General features: G+C 45.1%; 2 protein-coding genes across 2 annotated transcripts in view; both read right to left on the bottom strand.

Moving 5' to 3' along the window:
• LOC129818672 (malignant fibrous histiocytoma-amplified sequence 1 homolog) overlaps positions 1–10,267 on the bottom strand; it is a 39,234-nt gene extending 28,967 nt beyond the window's left edge. The window contains exon 1 of the mRNA XM_055874811.1: positions 6,907–10,267. Coding sequence (XP_055730786.1) covers positions 6,907–9,862 — 2,956 coding nt within the window. The 5' untranslated portion in view covers positions 9,863–10,267. The remainder of the gene's footprint in view (positions 1–6,906) is intronic.
• A 3,243-nt stretch (positions 10,268–13,510) lies between these two features.
• LOC129818679 (3'-5' exoribonuclease 1-like) lies at positions 13,511–16,443 on the bottom strand. The gene is made up of 7 exons (XM_055874823.1): positions 15,829–16,443; positions 15,536–15,708; positions 15,146–15,368; positions 14,891–14,974; positions 14,659–14,768; positions 14,434–14,548; positions 13,511–14,325 (listed from the first exon to the last, which is right to left on the bottom strand). The coding sequence occupies exons 1-7, from the start codon at positions 15,904–15,906 to the stop codon at positions 14,083–14,085; spliced, it is 1,026 nt and encodes a 341-aa protein (XP_055730798.1). The 5' UTR covers positions 15,907–16,443; the 3' UTR covers positions 13,511–14,082.
• Between the last annotated feature and the right edge of the window lie 600 nt (positions 16,444–17,043).

The raw sequence follows: 17,043 nt of genomic DNA, 5'->3' as shown, positions 1-17,043 counted from the left end.
TATTGAAAACATTTAGAGCAGACCAAACCATCCAAAACCCACAGCAACTCTGAAAACGAATTTAGCTCACTGGTGTCTTATCCACCTAAGTGTAGTTAGTGTGTGGTTAAGAGTACACAGGTAGGTGCGGACAGGAGTAATTCCTCAGACTACAGCAAGAATTAGAATTCACAGGTAGAAAATAAAACCATTTCAGCATGAGCTGTACAGGAAGACAATCATAGGTAGGCCTATGCAGCCCTATTTAACTTCATATAAGGTCATCAGAGGGTCACATCCATAAGACCATTTCCCATGTGATATCCACAGAGTTAAAAACAAAACAAAATACCCTTTAGGCTCACCTTCTTTCAGGTCAACGGCTCATTCACGTCACCAACACAGACATACACGACCGAGAAGAACACTTTAGGCTAACTGTACTGAACAGACAGACAATTCAGAAGGCCACAGCAGCACATCAGTCAGAGGGGCAATATGAGCTCTATCACTTTCACTTCCAGCCTTGTCCCTGAGCCAGGAAACGCAAGACATCTGAACCTCTCCCTTATAACAGAACCAGCCCCAGGTTTCCTGCCACAATCACTAATATGATAACTCTCTCCCTGCCTCAACAGTTGTGACTGGCCCACATTCACTAGATACAGCCACAAGTCAAGCCCTTCAACAGCTTACTAAGTTTGTATTAATCAACACACTGCATTTGTAGTTTAGTCTGTGCCTCTCAGATCTCCAGTCTCCGAACCGTTCCTGAAAACAGCTCTATTTTGGTTGTTAGATTCTGGCTCATTCTTCCAGAGTTCCTTGTGCTTGGCTGTTACTGAGGTAACAATCATCACCAGCCTCTCAGTTTCCTCTTGACCCTGCAGTCAGTCCTTGGCCAGAACGTCTAAGCTGCGTCATTTCCCAGCACTTCCACCAGCGGAATGTTTTAATGGGCCAAACACGCAGTCATAACCGGACAGAGAAGTTCCAGCTGAAGAGCTGCAAGAGACAGACTGACAGGTTTTCAACTTTTTCCTCATTTAGACTTCATCGCCAATCTCTGTACTCAATTACTGGTAATGACAGCTCCATATTGCTCAAGACTTCGAAAGGTGGTTTGCTACATTTTTAAACAATGAAACTTAGCCGATACTACCACATAGACATCTTCTCTGTGATTCCTGTGACAGGTATCAATGTAGTGGCTCGTCTTACTTTCTCGCAAAGTTAGCCTTGGAGGCCTTTGGCTATATTTGGAGCACCCACCAGTTCTATCTCTTGGGGTAAAGCACAATCATTTATCTTAAGTTGGCCTAAGAATTTTCCAGATATTCCCCAGGGGATCTAAATAACATTTAAGGAGTCCAATTAAATTGACCGCCATGTGGTGAGAAAACAATACATGATTGTATGACTGATCTATGCTCCTTCTTGATACAGTATATCCATGGCTTACTGGGAGGAAGAGGATAGACTGCCTGTACCGACTGTAATAACTAGCAAGCAGGGAGCCCTATGGGCACTTACGGCTCACCGCTACTCATCCAATTCCTCAGCAAGCTGCTGGCAGCTCGTCCACAGTGAAAAGTCAGTTTCTTATTCACTAAAAAGTCAGAATGAAATTAAAATTATGTGGGAACATGTCCCAACAAATGTTCCAGTGAAATGAAATGTCTTCATACCGTCGTTGCTGGGCAGGTAGCCTAAAGTCGTGAGCTTTCAGTCATCTCACCCCTTTCATTTTTAGAATACAAAAGAACGATGAAATGATACAGGAAAAACTGGGTAAAGTTCAATGTAACTACTATACCTCTAAAGATATGGGTGGATGAGGCTGTGAGGAGCTTGAGGGTAAGTGAAATGATGAATGTGTTTGGTCGTGTGTCTGTGTGACTATGCGTCTGTGTTTCTGTGATAATCTAACCAACTCAGCTTTGCCTTCTAGGCCAGTCCCCTGAATGACCATTATCACTAGCAGCCTGATCCTAGCAGATCCCCTAACTGGATTAGAGGGGTTTGTCCAGTGGTACAGAGTCAAACTGGACTTGAGGATGCACACAGAGAGGGAAAGTGCTGGAGGACTCGCCTTCGACACTAAGAATCAAAGCCGGCTTTGGACACCACTCCCTAGATCTCTGCCCTTCAACAACAGATACTTTGATTATTACAGCTCAGCCTTCCAACACCACAGTACCCACCAAGCTCATCATTAAGCTCAGGCCCTGGGTTTAAACTTTACCCTGTGGAACTGGGTCCTGAACTTTCTGACGGGCCTCCCCCAGGTGAAGGTAGGAAACAACACCTCCACTACGCTGATCCTCAACACAGGGGCCCCACAAGGGTGCGTGCTCAGCCCCCTCCTGTACTCCCTGTTCACCCATGACTGTGTGGCCATGCATGCCTCCAACTCAATCATCAAGTTTGCAGACGACACAACAGTAGAGACAGCCTACAGGGAGGAGGTGAGGGCCCTGGTGGAGTGGTGCCAGGAAAATAACCTCTCCCTCAACGTCAACAAAACAAAGGAGCTGATCGTTGACTTCAGGAAACAGCAGAGGGAGCACACCCCCATCCATATGGACGGAACCACAGTGGAGAAGGTGAAAAGCTTCAAGTTCCTCATGTACACATCACTGACAATCTGAAAATGGTCCACCCACACAGAGTGTGGTGAAGGCGCAACAGCGCCTCATCAACATTAGGAGGCTGAAGAAATTCAGCTTGGCCCCTAAGACCCTCACAAACTTTTACATATGCACAATCGAGAGCATCCTGTCGGGTTGTATCACCGCCTGGTATGGCAACTGCACGGCCCGCAAGCGCAGGGCTCTCCAGAGGATGGTGCGGTCTGCCCAACGCATCACCGGGGGCACTGCCTGCCCTCCAGGACACCTACAGCACCAGATGTCACAGGAAGGCCAAAAAGATCATCAAGGACATCAATTACTCGAGCCACGGCCTGTTCACCCCGCTATCATCCAAAAAGCGAGGTCAGTACAGGTGCATCAAAGCTGGGACAGAGAGACTGAAAAACAGCTTCTATCGCAAGGCCATCAGACAGTTAAATAGCCATTACTAACCGGCCTCCACCCAGTATCCTTCCCTGAACTTAGTCACTGTCACTACCCGGCTACCACCCGGTTACTCAACCCTGCACCTTAGAGGCTGATGCCCTACGTACATAGACATGGAATCATTGGTCACTTGAATGTTTACATACGGTTTTACTCATTTCATGTGTATATACTGTATTCTAGGCATTGCCACTCCGACATTGCTCGTCCTAATATTTATATATTTCTTAATTCCATTGTCTTACTTCAGATGTATGTATTGTTATATACTACTGCACTGTTGGAGCTAGGAAGACAAGCATTTCGCTACATTCGCAATAACATCCGCTAAATATTTGGATGTGACCAATCAAATTTGATTTGAAAAGAGCAGATGTAGACAAAATACTATCCTGTTCCTTTGAACTTGTATGATGGGCACGAATGATCTGTGAGATAAGGCATCTTGGTAGGCACCTGAAATATATCTAATGCACTTAGCAACTTGGAATGTAAATTGCACCAAGCATGTTTAAAAGTTCACAGGTTGATTAACCAGATATATAGGCCAGTGGGCCAGCAGGTTTATTTGTTGTGCTGTTACTGTACTGCAATTCACAGAGTAGGCTTAAGCACTGGGCAGGGGAGAAGGTTGCTACACGAGGTACAGCAAAGTACAGGAGAAGGGCAGACCCTGGGCGCCCAGCCAGAGATCATGCTCTGGTTTCTCACACGTCTTCCACGCAGGGTCGACTGACGGCAGCTTTGAGACGATTTTCAGGAACATGTACTGTACCCCCGCAAAAAACTCAAGAGGTCAATAAGAGTTCCACCAAAACGAGGGCTATTTGAACAGTATTTTAAAAACACCATTTGTGTGGTCAGGAGCGAGTGGGCACATCAATTTTAAGGATAACCTGTGTGACTAACCCCTGTGGAACGTGAAGGATCACATCCTTTCTGCTTACAACAAGTGTCATTATCTGTCAGATCAGCAGAAGGCAACAAACGAATCTGGATGTGTGTAGAAGAGGAAATGACAATTAACTGCACATTAGTAATTACTCACTCACCATCCGCTATCACTTTACACATACATTCAACACAAGCAAAAGCACAAACAGACTCTCACGTACACAAACACACACACAATACAAGGTTTGTGGGGTTGCATCGTGTAGGGGGGAAATTGGTCTGCATGGCTGAGATTTTTGAATAAAAAGGGGAGTACATGCCTTTGCTTCAGAGATGTCAGGCCAAAACAGATGCAAGGAAAAGATTATTGTGATGGAGGTCTTCTCCCTAGATTCCACAGAAGAAAGATTATATTCAAGAGTCCTCCATGTTTAGTCTGCCGGAAAGAGAGGAGCCCCAACACCGAGTCAACAAGCTGCAGCAGCCAAAAACATGGCCATATTAGGACATATGAAAAGCTGTGCAGCTAAATGGAGGAGGAACACAGGTTGTGGAAAAAGGTAGAACATTTTCATTTCTACAAGGACAAAGCAGGGGTAAAAGGACATTCTATAGGAGTTGAATCACCAATGTTTTTACAGAAGAGCAAACCTATAGCTACCATTGAGTTGCTCCAGTGAACACAACAAGAGGTTACATTCCCATGGAAACAGGCAGGTGCAGCTGAGAGCCAGTCACCTGCAAAGTAACTACTTGAGTGAGTAGTTCAAGTTCAGCTATTGGCCAGTCGAAATTAAGAAGCGCACAGCTGGGGTTGGTCAGAAGGAGGCTACAATGCACAGGGCTAAAGTTCCATTAATTGAATTCCAAATCACTAACCTGCAACACATTACATCCCCCACCCACGCAAACAAAACCGTCTCCTCCCTTCCCTCCCACCCCATTCAATTTGTCAAAGTCTCCCAAGCATGATATCACATCCAGCCTTGCTTCAATAAATACCCAAGCAGAAAGACGAGCTTGTGGTAGAGTAACTCACTCACTCCTATCTAGCAGAAATTAGAATGACGCTTGCAATGAAATGTGACAGATTTACATAAGCACGAAGCAGTCACCATATAGTTACTACTCAGTTAAATAAACTGTTGGTATTTACAGGACAATCACCTTGCTAAACTTAATCCCTATATGTTGTGCCTTCCGAAATGTGGCAAACTACAACAGCTCCTATGTTCCTCCTAGGTTTCTACTACAGTATATGACATTAGTCTATCTGCCAGAGAACTGCCTTATTTTGATCTACCGGCCAGTTTCTGTGCCTAGCTAAGCTCCAGTGTATTAGTATAGCAGGCGCTGGTCTGTGTCCCGGCTCCCGAGCAATGTCAGACAGACGGTTGCTCCGGAAGCCTAGGCATGCCAGTGAAACAGCTCTGAAAAAGCACGGTCTCATGTCTAATGATTCAAACCAGCCACGCCACAGACGTGAACTAATCCACAAAAGACCACCAAAGCCCTCCCTGGGCCAGAGAGGGAGAGGTGGATGTGGGGATTGAAGCGTGAAAACACGAGTGTGGGGAACTGACACAGAGAGAAGAAAAGAGGGAGAAATAAAATGAGGGTAGGAGGGCCAGGGATTGGGGTAGCTACCCATCCAGCCAAGACCCAGCTGTCTGCTCAATTCCAGACCTCACCTAACTTACGATATCAACACTCCTGGTTGGCGCATAGCTCCAGCACTACAGACTGCTTCAGCAGAAGATACAAACAAGATCTGCAGTATGAAAAGGCCCATTTAAAAGCACTATTTAAAAAAAAGGGAAAGATATCAGTCTGGCAGATTTTCTGTCATTCATAGGAGCTGGAAAATGAGTAGGCGCTCGATTCTCATACAAAAGAGTGCACTCGAGGTGGTAATATAATGACATCACAACAAAATCAATCTCATACTAGCAGCAGTAACGAGAATGTACTGTTGGCCTACACTTCTTCCCACTGAACGCATGAAGGGAGACCTTTACTGATTTCACCATATGAGCTTGCACTGGTCTACTGATGTCTGGATGGCATTGTGCATCATAACAAAAGAGCCGACATTGGGCTTGCTCGCGCTGTATGATCCATCTACTATAGTCACATTCCAAGACAATAAAGGCAGTGTGTTGCCATGGCAACCGTCAGTCTACACCACGTCAGAACTTGTCCATGGACTCAACCAGAGGCCGAGAATAGACAACTCCGAGGTCAATTTGTGTATCAGAGGTGGGGCTTGAGCCCACGGAGCTCCTCCTCCCTCTTTTAGCTGAGCTAATGTCACCTACAGCGGCACTGTAGCCTTTGTGTAGCCTCCATCCCCCACTGACTGACTGAACTTAAACCTAATGAGTCATCCTCACACAAACACAGCAATAAACCCCTATTTTGATTGACTATAGCACAAGAGCAGTGAATGAGTGTACAGAACGGCTTTCACTTTCTCACTCAAACCTCCAAAGATTGTTAGACACATTCATAATAGGTCAGAACATATTACTGTTGGGTAATTCCACGGCGTGATGCTGACTCAAATCTGTTGTTATCAGCAGTTCATTATTCTCTTTCATCCATTCAAATGAATCCCAGGAGAGGAGTATGTCATGAAAAACACCTGTATCAGATGTCCCCTCCATGAGATATTTCCATAATGCCATGATGATTCTAAACCACTGGTAACTGATATACTTGAGTATAGTTTTACACTTCCAGTTGCTCTCACCACATATAACCCTCAATATTGTCATTAAAATAATGAAAATTAGGGTGGGGCAATGCAAACTAAAGTCCTTTACACATCTTTGCTAAATTAGAAGGGTGCCAATGCAAATGTGCCTACTTCTAGGAGGCTTGACAAGGGACTCGATAGAGAAAGAGAGGGACAGAGAATCAAAGAGTCAGAGAGAGGGGAAAGCATATTTACCTGGGAAGGTGTGTGGGTTGGGTGACCCTCTTTTGAGGCACTTTGAACACAGAACATGAACAGTGTAGTAGAGCCCGGGCCACTCCTGCAGAAGGACATTCAGCTCCTCAACCAGTGGTGTTATAGCTTGCCAAGCAGTCCAGATATTTGGCAGGGAGGCATGGCTGGCTATGGACAGTGTCTCGGACCGCTGTCTGCCCTGAGCCGGACGGTAGCTGACTACCACAGGCACTTTACCACGGTAGGCAAATATCTGGTGCCGCCCATCTGATCTCTGAACCACATGGCTGTTGATCTGCACACTGTAGCGTGCAAACAGTCCAGGTGGGAAGAGAAAGGGGAAGCTGTATTCAATCTTCAGCTGCTCCACAGAGAAGAACGGACTAGCAGCCACTGAGCTCCCGTTCACCCAGGCCTCGGCATGGGGCTCCTCATTGCTGACATAGCTGGGGAACTTGTACCAGACGGTGGCCCCGTTCAGAGGCTTGCTGCGGGGCTTGTTGATGCAGTAGCAGACCCCCATCTTCTCCAGCAGCTCCATGATGAGGTGGAGGTCCTGTTGGGTCTGGATGAGAGGTCTCAGGAGCAGCCGGATGACGTTGGAAGGCAGGAGGCCGTGGCTGAGGAAGCCCTCCACATGGTGCTGTAGATGGGTAGCCCGGAGGTCCTCTTCCTTCTCCCCCTCCATAACCACACTGGCCCTCCTTTTGTCCCCCCTCTCCCCATCTGACAGTAGCCTCTCCAGCAGCGTGGACTCATCACTCTGGAAGAAGACATTGAGGATGGCGATGATGCGTGGCAGGTTGTGGAAGACGTACTCTTTTAGTGTCAGACTGTCCTCGAAGTAGAGTAGCTTCCCGCTCTCGTGCAGGTAGGACAGGGCACTCTGCAGGCGGTCCTCTGTGAGTCCTGCCTGGAGGCCCAAGCGGGCCGAGTCCCACCACGAGAGCCACAGGTCCTGGGGCTTAAAGTGCAGCTCCTCCAGCATCTGCCAGGACTTGGGCAGCAAGCGGTGGAGGTTGGGGAAGATGTCACGATGGTCAGCCACTGACATGAGCTTCTCCCTCAGCCTCTGGATGTTCCTCTGGCTCTCCGTGCAGCTGACACACAGGACAGGGGACAGGAGCTGCAGCCTGTGGTTCAGTATGTACTGCAGCTGGGCTTTCTTCCGCCTCAGGTTCTTGTCGGTGACGCCGTAGAAGAGGATGTGAGGGCTGGAGGTGCGGATGTTGTAGCCCTGATCCAGGGCCTGGTCCACCTGGTGGGCGAGGGTCCGCAGGCAATGGCTGTCCCACTTCTCCTGCAGGGCAATCTGTCTGTGAATATCCAGGCTCTTCTCCTCCACCTCCATGTCTCCACACAGGTCTGTATGTGTGCCCACCATGCAGACCACAGCGTGGGGCACTTTGGCACTGAGGAGGTGGAGGAAGTACCCCACGTGGGCGTAAAAGCTCTTGGGTGAGTACGTTTTCAGATTCACAACAAGGATATACAGAGCACCGGGTGAGAGAAAAAACGGTTTGATGAGGTCATAATTTGGCTTCCCTGACAGGTCATACACTAAAAATGTAAGACTGCGATCGGCGTCCGCTACCCAGTTAGTCACATCAATCCCTTTGTTCCCCTGAGCAGAGTTGGCATCCTGCTGCTCACTCACCACACTCTGTCTGAGCCGTGTTTTCCCAGCATTTTTCATTCCCATCAGGACCAGTTTTAATCTGGGCTTCACAGCGAGCTGGGAATGTGCGAGTTCCTTTTGATAGGCAGCGATGTAGGGGATTCCTTTCATACAGACCTCATAGGGAGGCTGGATGAGGGGGTTATCCTTCACCTTCCAAATGTTTACCTTGGAGAGTTTTCCAAAGTTATCTGGAAGTATGGCTATTTGATTACCCTGTAAAACAAGCTCTTCCAATCTCTCTAGCTCCACAATAGAGTCAGGCAGATAAGTAATCTTATTATTGTCCAACCAGAGGTTTGCCAGCCTATGCAACTGGCCTATCTCATCTGGGACAAAAGACAGTTGATTTCTGCTCAGGTAAAGCTCGTCTAGTCCTGTGATGTTCAGGATAACCTGGGGAAACTCCTCAAACTCATTAGATGAAAGATTGACCATTTTAAGTCTCTGCAGGTTGCCAAAGGAACGAGGCAGAGCTGAGAGGTTGTTACTGTCCAGCATCAGGCTCTCCAGGTTGTGCAGCTGACAGAAGGTGTCTGGTAACGTGGAGATGTGAATGCTGCTGAGCCACAGGATCTTGATGAACTGCAGCTTCATGATGTCCCCTGGTAGACACGCAAACGTATTCCCAGAGCAGTCGAGCTCCTCCAGGTCACTGAAGGCAAGAATCTCCGGGGGACACTGGTCCAGGTTGTTGTGGTCGGCATCCAGAGTACGGAGCCTCTTGAGCTGTGAGAAGGACCTGGGGAAATCACGTATGTCATTGAAGCTTATGTCCAGCTCCTCCAAGCACTGCAGTGCCCCAATCTGTGACGGCAGGTACTGGATCTTGTTGTGACTGATGCAGAGCTTTTTCAGCCCCTTCAGCAGGCCTATATCCTCAGAGAAGTGGCTCAAGCAGTTGTGGCTCATGTCCAGCTCCACAAGTTGACCTAGTTCAAACACCACAAAAGGAACTGTGACAAATTTGTTCCTGCGGAGGATAAGGACACGCAGGTTTGTGAGGGTAGCCCCCAATCCTTCTGGTAGCTCGTGCAGCGAGTTATTGCCCAGATTGAGCACCTCTATCTCGCTTATATTTTCAGGTAGAATTATCCTCTCCCTGTCTTTGGAGCAGATAGTGAGCTGACGCAGGTTGCTTCGCAGCTTCCTAGAGCGGACAGCAGCATCTCTCCACAGCGTAGCCGTTTTGAGATTGTTCTCCTTGTCCTCCATGGCTTTGCAGACCGACCCCTCCTTGTTATCCTGGTCGCATGGTGGTCTAGGTGCTTGTTTCATCGTTTATTGTTCTTATCATCAACAATACAAACAACGGGGAAAACGACAACTCCATTTCGAGTAGGAGCAAGAAAACATGCTTTTCAATCCTATCAAGACGATTGGACCTGGGCAGCAGCGCTTCACGCATCTTTTATCTACGGCCGCGAACCACACAATGAAAAGGGAAACCTACCGCAATTTCAAGTCTATTTTAAAACCCATGCGTTTCGGCTGGCCCCTCCATCGCATTATCTGGTATCGTAGCATCCAATCGCGTCCCTTATTCAAACAAACAATTCATGAAATCAAACAACGGGAACGGTCACTCCTTTTGTCTCGCTAGTTGCTACTCTCTCTGCCCGTGTTCTCTCGTGAACTGCAGTCCTTCCTGCTCAGGGACGTGTGGAAAGAGCACCAACGCCTAGAACACACTGCGTCAGCTTTTGAGCACACCTTATTCGTTAAGTTATTTATTCTATTGACCATGATGAGGAAAAGCTATTATTATTGATTGGAAAGAAAATTGATAATAATAAATAAAGGAATATGTATGTTTAATCCAGAGAAGACAAATGTTTTCCATTTTATTTAGATATATTTTCCCCACCAACTGATGAGTTGAAAAAGTTGAATTAATGATTCTATATTGAGCTAATTTTCCACATAATTATTCTGGTCATAGATGGGATATAACATGCTTATAAGAAATACAGACCAAATAGTACAGAATTAAGTTTCTGGAATGTTATTTTTATCAAGCAACATATTTAATGTCCCCCTTCCAAAGGTATTTTTTAGTAGCAGACACTGAAACGTACATGATGTAATGAGTTCTAGGCATCGTAAGGAAAGGTTCGTAAGCAAGCATTTCACTTTAAAGTCTACACCAGTTGTATTCGGCGCATGTGATAAATAACATTTGATTTGATGTCTCATTGGGGGCAAATACAAAACACTGTACCACTTTCTCTTGGTATACGTTGACGGGAAACTGCGTGTTCTTTTTACCGTGAGTTACATGTGATTTGTCTCCATCTAACGGATATGATGTGAATGCACGGGGTTTGGTAAAACCATTACGTCACCATATCACATTGGATTATGTGTTGAAATTAGACATTTTTATTTTACCTTTATTTAACTAGGCAAGTCAGTTAAGAACACATTATCGTGCCTTAGACCGCTGCACCACTCGGGAGCCCAAAGTTGAAATTTGATTGGATTTGTACATAACATAAAAAGGGCATAATGCTTTTCTCGTGAAACCGATACCATGAAGTACAGAAATGTTAGGAATGTTAGATGTACCATTTGTAAATTATATTTTATGCAAATGCGACGCTAGTTTGTATTGCAATTATCCTTCTCCCTCCTTTGGCATTGGAACTGTACATTGAACAGTCATGAGTCCATGAAGTTCAAACTGATTAAAAAACGCAGATAAACGATACATGTTAAGGACCAGTGGTGTAAAGTACTTAAGTAAAAATACTTTAAAGTACAGCATTAGTTTTGGGAGTATCTGTACTTTACTATTTATACACTGCTCAAAAAAATAAAGGGAACACTAAAATAACACACCCTAGATCTGAATGAATTAAATATTCTTATTAAATACTTTTTTTCTTTACATAGTTGAATGTGCTGACAACAAAATCACACAAAAATTATCAATGGAAATCAAATTTATCAACCCATGGAGGTCTGGATTTGGAGTCACACTCAAAATGAAAGTGGAAAACCACACTACAGGCTGATCCAACTTTGATGTAATGTCCTTAAAACAAGTCAAAATGAGGCTCAGTAGTGTGTGTGGCCTCCACGTGCCTGTATGACCTCCCTACAACGCCTGGGCATGCTCCTGATGAGGTGGCGGATGGTCTCCTGAGGGATCTCCTCCCAGACCTGGACTAAAGCATCCGCCAACTACTGGACAGTCTGTGGTGCAACGTGGCGTTGGTGGATGGAGCGATACATGATGTCCCAGATGTGCTCAATTGGATTGAGGTCTGGGGAACGGGCGGGCCAGTCCATAGCATCAATGCCTTCCTCTTGCAGGAACTGCTGACACACTCCAGCCACATGAGGTCTAGCATTGTTTTGCAATTAGGAGGAACACAGGGCCAACCGCACCAGCATATGGTCTCACAAGGGGTCTGAGGATCTCATCTCGGTACCTAATGGCAGGTAGGCTACCTCTGGCGAGCACATGGAGGGCTGTGCGGCCCCACAAAGAAATGCCACCCCACACCATGACTGACCCACCGCCAAACCGGTCATGCTGGAGGATGTTGCAGGCAGCAGAACGTTCTCCACGGCGTCTCCAGACTCTGTCACGTCTGTCACATGTGCTCAGTGTGAACCTGCTTTCATCTGTGAAGAGCACAGGGTGCCAGTGGCGAATTTGCCAATCTTGGTGTTCTCTGGCAAAAGCCAAACGTCCTGCATGATGTTGGGCTGTAAGCATAACCCCTACCTGTGGACGTCGGGCCCTCATACCACCCTCATGGAGTCTGTTTCTGACCGTTTGAGCAGACACATGCACATTTGTGGCCTGCTGGAGGTCATTTTGCAGGGCTCTGGCAGTGCTCCTCCTGCTCCTCCTTGCACAAAGGCGGAGGTAGCGGTCCTGCTGCTGGGTTGTTGCCTTCCTACGGCCTCCTCCACGTCTCCTGATGTACTGGCCTGTCTCCTGGTAGCGCCTCCATGCTCTGGACACTACGCTGACAGACACAGCAAACCTTCTTGCCACAGCTCGCATTGATGTGCCATCCTGGATGACCTGCACTACCTGAGCCACTTGTGTGGGTTGTAGACTCCGTCTCATGCTACCACTAGAGTGAAAGCACCGCCAGCATTCAAAAGTGACCAAAACATCAGCCAGGAAGCATAGGAACTGAGAAGTGGTCTGTGGTTACCACCTGCAGAACCACTCCTTTATTGGGGGTGTCTTGCTAATTGCCAATAATTTCCACCAGTTGTCTTTTCCATTTGCACAACAGCATGTGAAATTTATTGTCAATCAGTGTTGCTTCCTCAGTGGACAGTTTGAATTCACAGAAATGTGATTGACTTGGAGTTACATTGTGTTGTTTAAGTGTTCCCTTTATTTTTTTGAGCAGTGTATTTTTAACAACTTTTACTTCACTAAATTCCTAAAGAAAATGATGCACTTTTTACGCCATACATTTTCCCTGACACCCAAATGTACTCGTTACATTTTGAATGCTTGGCAAGACAAGAAAATGGTCCAATTCACACTTATCAAGAGAACATCCCTGGTCATCCCTATTGCCTCTGATCTGGCGGACTCATTAAACACAAACGCACGTTTTTAAAAGATGTCTGAGTGTTGGTGTGCCCGACTATCCGTAAATAAAAATAAAAAAATTAAATGGTGCCAACTGGTTTGCTTAATATAAGACATTTGAAATGATTTATACTTTTAACTACTTAAGTATATGTTAGCAATTACATTTACTTTGATGCTTAAGTATATTTAAAACGAAATACTTTCACTCAAGTAGTATTTTACTGGGTGACTTTCACTTGAGTAATTTTCTATTAAAAAGGTATCTTTACTTTTACTCAAGTATGACAATTGGGTATTTTTCCCACAAAAGCCATTTAAAATATTCATCCCCCCAGAAAGTAAAGAAAACAAGCTAAAACTAAGGAAATATTTATTAGTATTAAACGAGAAATAGTTTAAGACAATAGCTCATACATTCTTAGCCCACGAGTTTGTGCATTGCTTACACCAAACATATCCTCAATTTTCTTGAACCTGTTTTAGAGTGGACCCAAGTTAAATAAGTACAAAGGCCATGCTCTGTAAAATAAAAATCTGAAGTCAGGCCTCTAACAGACACAGTACATTTGAGGGTCAGCAAGGTTGTTTTGTTTTCAGACAATATGAAATACAAAAGCCCAGCGAAATAACAATTATTCTTTAAAGAAACTCGTAACAAACAATGTCTGAGTGCTACTGTGGAAATCTACAGAAGTAGTCAAAAGGCAGAAACATTTTTATTGTGGTAAGTTGCACTACTAATAACATTAAAAAACTATCCACAGAGTCCCACAATTTGGGACAAAAAGTAGACTCAGATTGAGTGGGAAAAATGCTATGTATTATTTTCAAGTCATGGGAGTAAAACAGACACGGGATGCCTGCTTGAAGGCCCCAATGTGGAAGTCAGAGCCAGGGGATGTGGAGCTGAAGTCGAGGTGGGGGGCTAGTCTCTGCTGCGAGGAGTATGTGGGGGTGGGGCTCCTTCCACGGGGGCAGAGCTGGGCACAGTCCGCAGCTGTCCTTCGTGCATGCGCTCGTTGATGCGCAGTTGGCAGCCGTCCTGCAGCATGCGCAGCGCAATGCGAGCAATGTTGCGCGAGTCATCCAGGCCAGAGTGAGGGCGGCCCTCGTATTGAAGTCCCAGCTTCTCTAGCATGCTGCTCAGCTTGGTCTGGGTACGAGGGACCTGTGAAAAAGAAAGTGAGGATTCTAGTTCTATTGTTCTACTCAACAGATCCTGTCTAACATGTCTCTACATTTAGAGAGATATTTCTGATAATTTTATTATCACAACCTTATAGAAGTTTCCGTAGAATTTCTTGATGTTGATCCACTTTTTTGCAAACTGTGGATATCTGAGCCGACTTAAACGGCACTGGGTGTTCATGAACTTGCTCATGTCCCAAGATCTGTGGAAATAACAAAGCACATAGTTGTACTAATGAGAACATGTAATATCTCGCTAGTTATCATTGATACACAAAAGCAGTGTTAGTACCCTCTGACAACACGTACGTACCCATCTGTAAGAATGGCATATTTGTATTTTGTGCCAAGCTCTTTCTCCTGAAGCCAAAGCACCACCCGCTTAAGAACATTGGGGAATGTGTCTGCTTCATCCACCATTTTCTGGACCAAAAAAAGCACAGTTAGAAAACTCTTATATTTACATTACAATGTGTGAAGTATTGTGGATCATAGTATTCTAGTCCTTCAAAATTGGTTTAGACAACATCTGTCTGGTGTCTCACCTGTGTTATCCCTGTCAACTTTATGCAGAACTCTGATAGCTGTGTGTTGACTTCTGGCCTGACATATTCCTGAAAGCTGTCCTCCTACAATGAAATCCAGTGTCATTCATGATAACAAAACATTTGTGTGTGTGTGTTTAAGTTGTATTATTTGCATCAACTAATAATGTGAACTCAAAAGGGCCATACATCTGATAGTACACACAAGCTTTACAATGCATTGATTCTAACAATGTCCCCTCCTCACTTACTCACAATGTCTAAAGTGTGGGTGTTGAACAGGACCATTGGGAACTCAATGATTTCATGCGTGAAGTCAAGGGGGTTGTCCTGTTCACACGTTGCCTCAAAGTCCACCACACAGATGAAGTCGTAGTAGGCATCAGTTGGTCCACCCTCTGTCACAGACTGCATCAAAGACAGCTTCTGCTTCTTGTAGTAGTTCTTCAACCGCTTCTTCATCACATCCTTCACACCTCTACACACAGTGAAAGAGAGAGAGACACACTTGGGATCATGTTCAGTGATACAGATCTTTTTCCAGTGACATGTCAAGCAGCTCTGGGATTTCCTAACGTAGAAATCCTGAACCCCAATGGATTACGTTTGTAGCAATCTCCTGCTGAAACAAGTGTTCCTACATACCTTGTGTCAAGCTTACACTCTGCCAGTTTAGACCGAAGCTCATCCTTGTTCATGCGGTTGATCTGTCCATTTGCAAGAGCAATCTCTTTGTAAACAGGATCACTAAACTCGCCACTAGTAGAAGATACTTGAGGGACAGGTTCACCAATGTTACTACACACCTTGTTGCAAGACTTGAAATAGAGAAAGGAATATAGCGTTAGTCTCACAAGTAGGTAACTCGTTTAAAACATCACCTGGCTGTTATTCCTACTGTAGCAGAGTTAACATTAGCTGTACAGTAAGTTACTCACCTTGTCATCTTCCTCGGGTTTAGAAGACAATTTCACATTGTCCCCCTTGTCTTGAATATTCTCCTTGTATTCCTCCATTATTGAGGGATAGGATTGTTTCAACCAACTAATCCAAGTATGTTGACTGGAAATAAAATGTTTGCGTGCTACTTGCTAGCTAACTGGTAGATGTCTCTTGTAGCAAACAATCCTCCTGTCATGTCATGTCCTGTTTCCGCGCGTTCTTCCCGCGTGTCCGTGCCAGTGGTCAGCGCTTAAAAAAAATATTTATCCGAAGTTTGTCGCGGAACAACGTTAACGTTACATCATATTAGACACTTCCCTTTATTCATATCTTTCCAACCATATTCAGACAATACACATTTTACATATACATTTGGATAGCTAGGTGGCAAGCAAGCTAAAACGTAAAATTGTGGGAAAATATAAACAATCAAACGTAATCTCCGGTTGCAGTTCCGGTTAAACTTGACGCCTAAAATACATTAGCGCCACTTGCTGACATGGAAGACCATTACACCAGTAAATCGACTACCAGACTCCTCTTTTTAGTTGAATCTAAGCAAGGAGGCACTAGAAAGTAATAAGCAACCAATCTAATTTACGAAACAAAAATATAAACGCAAAATATAAAGTGTTGGTCCCATGTTTAATGAGCTGAAATAAAAAATCCTAGACATTTTCCACAAGCACAAAAAGCTTATGTCTCTCAAATGTTGTAAACAAATTTGTTTACATCCCTTTGCTAAGATAATCCATCCACCTGACAGGTGTGGCATATCAAGAAGCTGATTAAACAGGATGATCATTACACAGGTGCAGCTCTAAAATGTGCAGTTTTGTCACACAACACAATGTCTCAAGTTTTGAGGGATGAGCAATTTGCATGCTGACTGCAGGAATGTCCACCAGAGCTGTTACCAAAGAATTGAATGTTAATTTCTCTACCATACCATAACCAACATAATTTTAGAGAATTTGGCAGTACGTCCAACCGGCCTCACAACCGCAGACCACATGTATGGCATTGTGTGAGCCAGAGATTTTCTGATGTCAACGTTGTCAACAAAGTGCCCCATGGTGGTTGTGGGATTATGGTATGGGCAGGCATAAACTAGTCAATGACCACAATTTAATTTTACAGATGGCAATTTGAATGCACTGAGATACCGTGACGAGATCCTGAGACCCATTGTCGTGCCATTCATCTGCTGT

Source organism: Salvelinus fontinalis, chromosome 21 (genome assembly GCF_029448725.1).
Source record: "Salvelinus fontinalis isolate EN_2023a chromosome 21, ASM2944872v1, whole genome shotgun sequence".
Lineage (NCBI taxonomy): Eukaryota > Metazoa > Chordata > Actinopteri > Salmoniformes > Salmonidae > Salvelinus > Salvelinus fontinalis.
Note: the sequence above shows the minus strand (reverse complement) of the source record. Positions and strands in the feature narration are given on the sequence as shown.

Excerpts from the sequence above, each read along its gene's own strand:
- LOC129818679 (XM_055874823.1), bottom strand. The coding sequence starts at position 15,906 with ATGGAGGAATACAAGGAGAATATTCAAGACAAGGGGGACAATGTGAAA. Across the intron at positions 14,975-15,145 it reads ACACCCACACTTTAGACATT|GAGGACAGCTTTCAGGAATA; the intron begins GTGAGTAAGTGA and ends ATTTCATTGTAG. Across the intron at positions 14,326-14,433 it reads TCTACGGAAACTTCTATAAG|GTCCCTCGTACCCAGACCAA; the intron begins GTTGTGATAATA and ends TCTTTTTCACAG.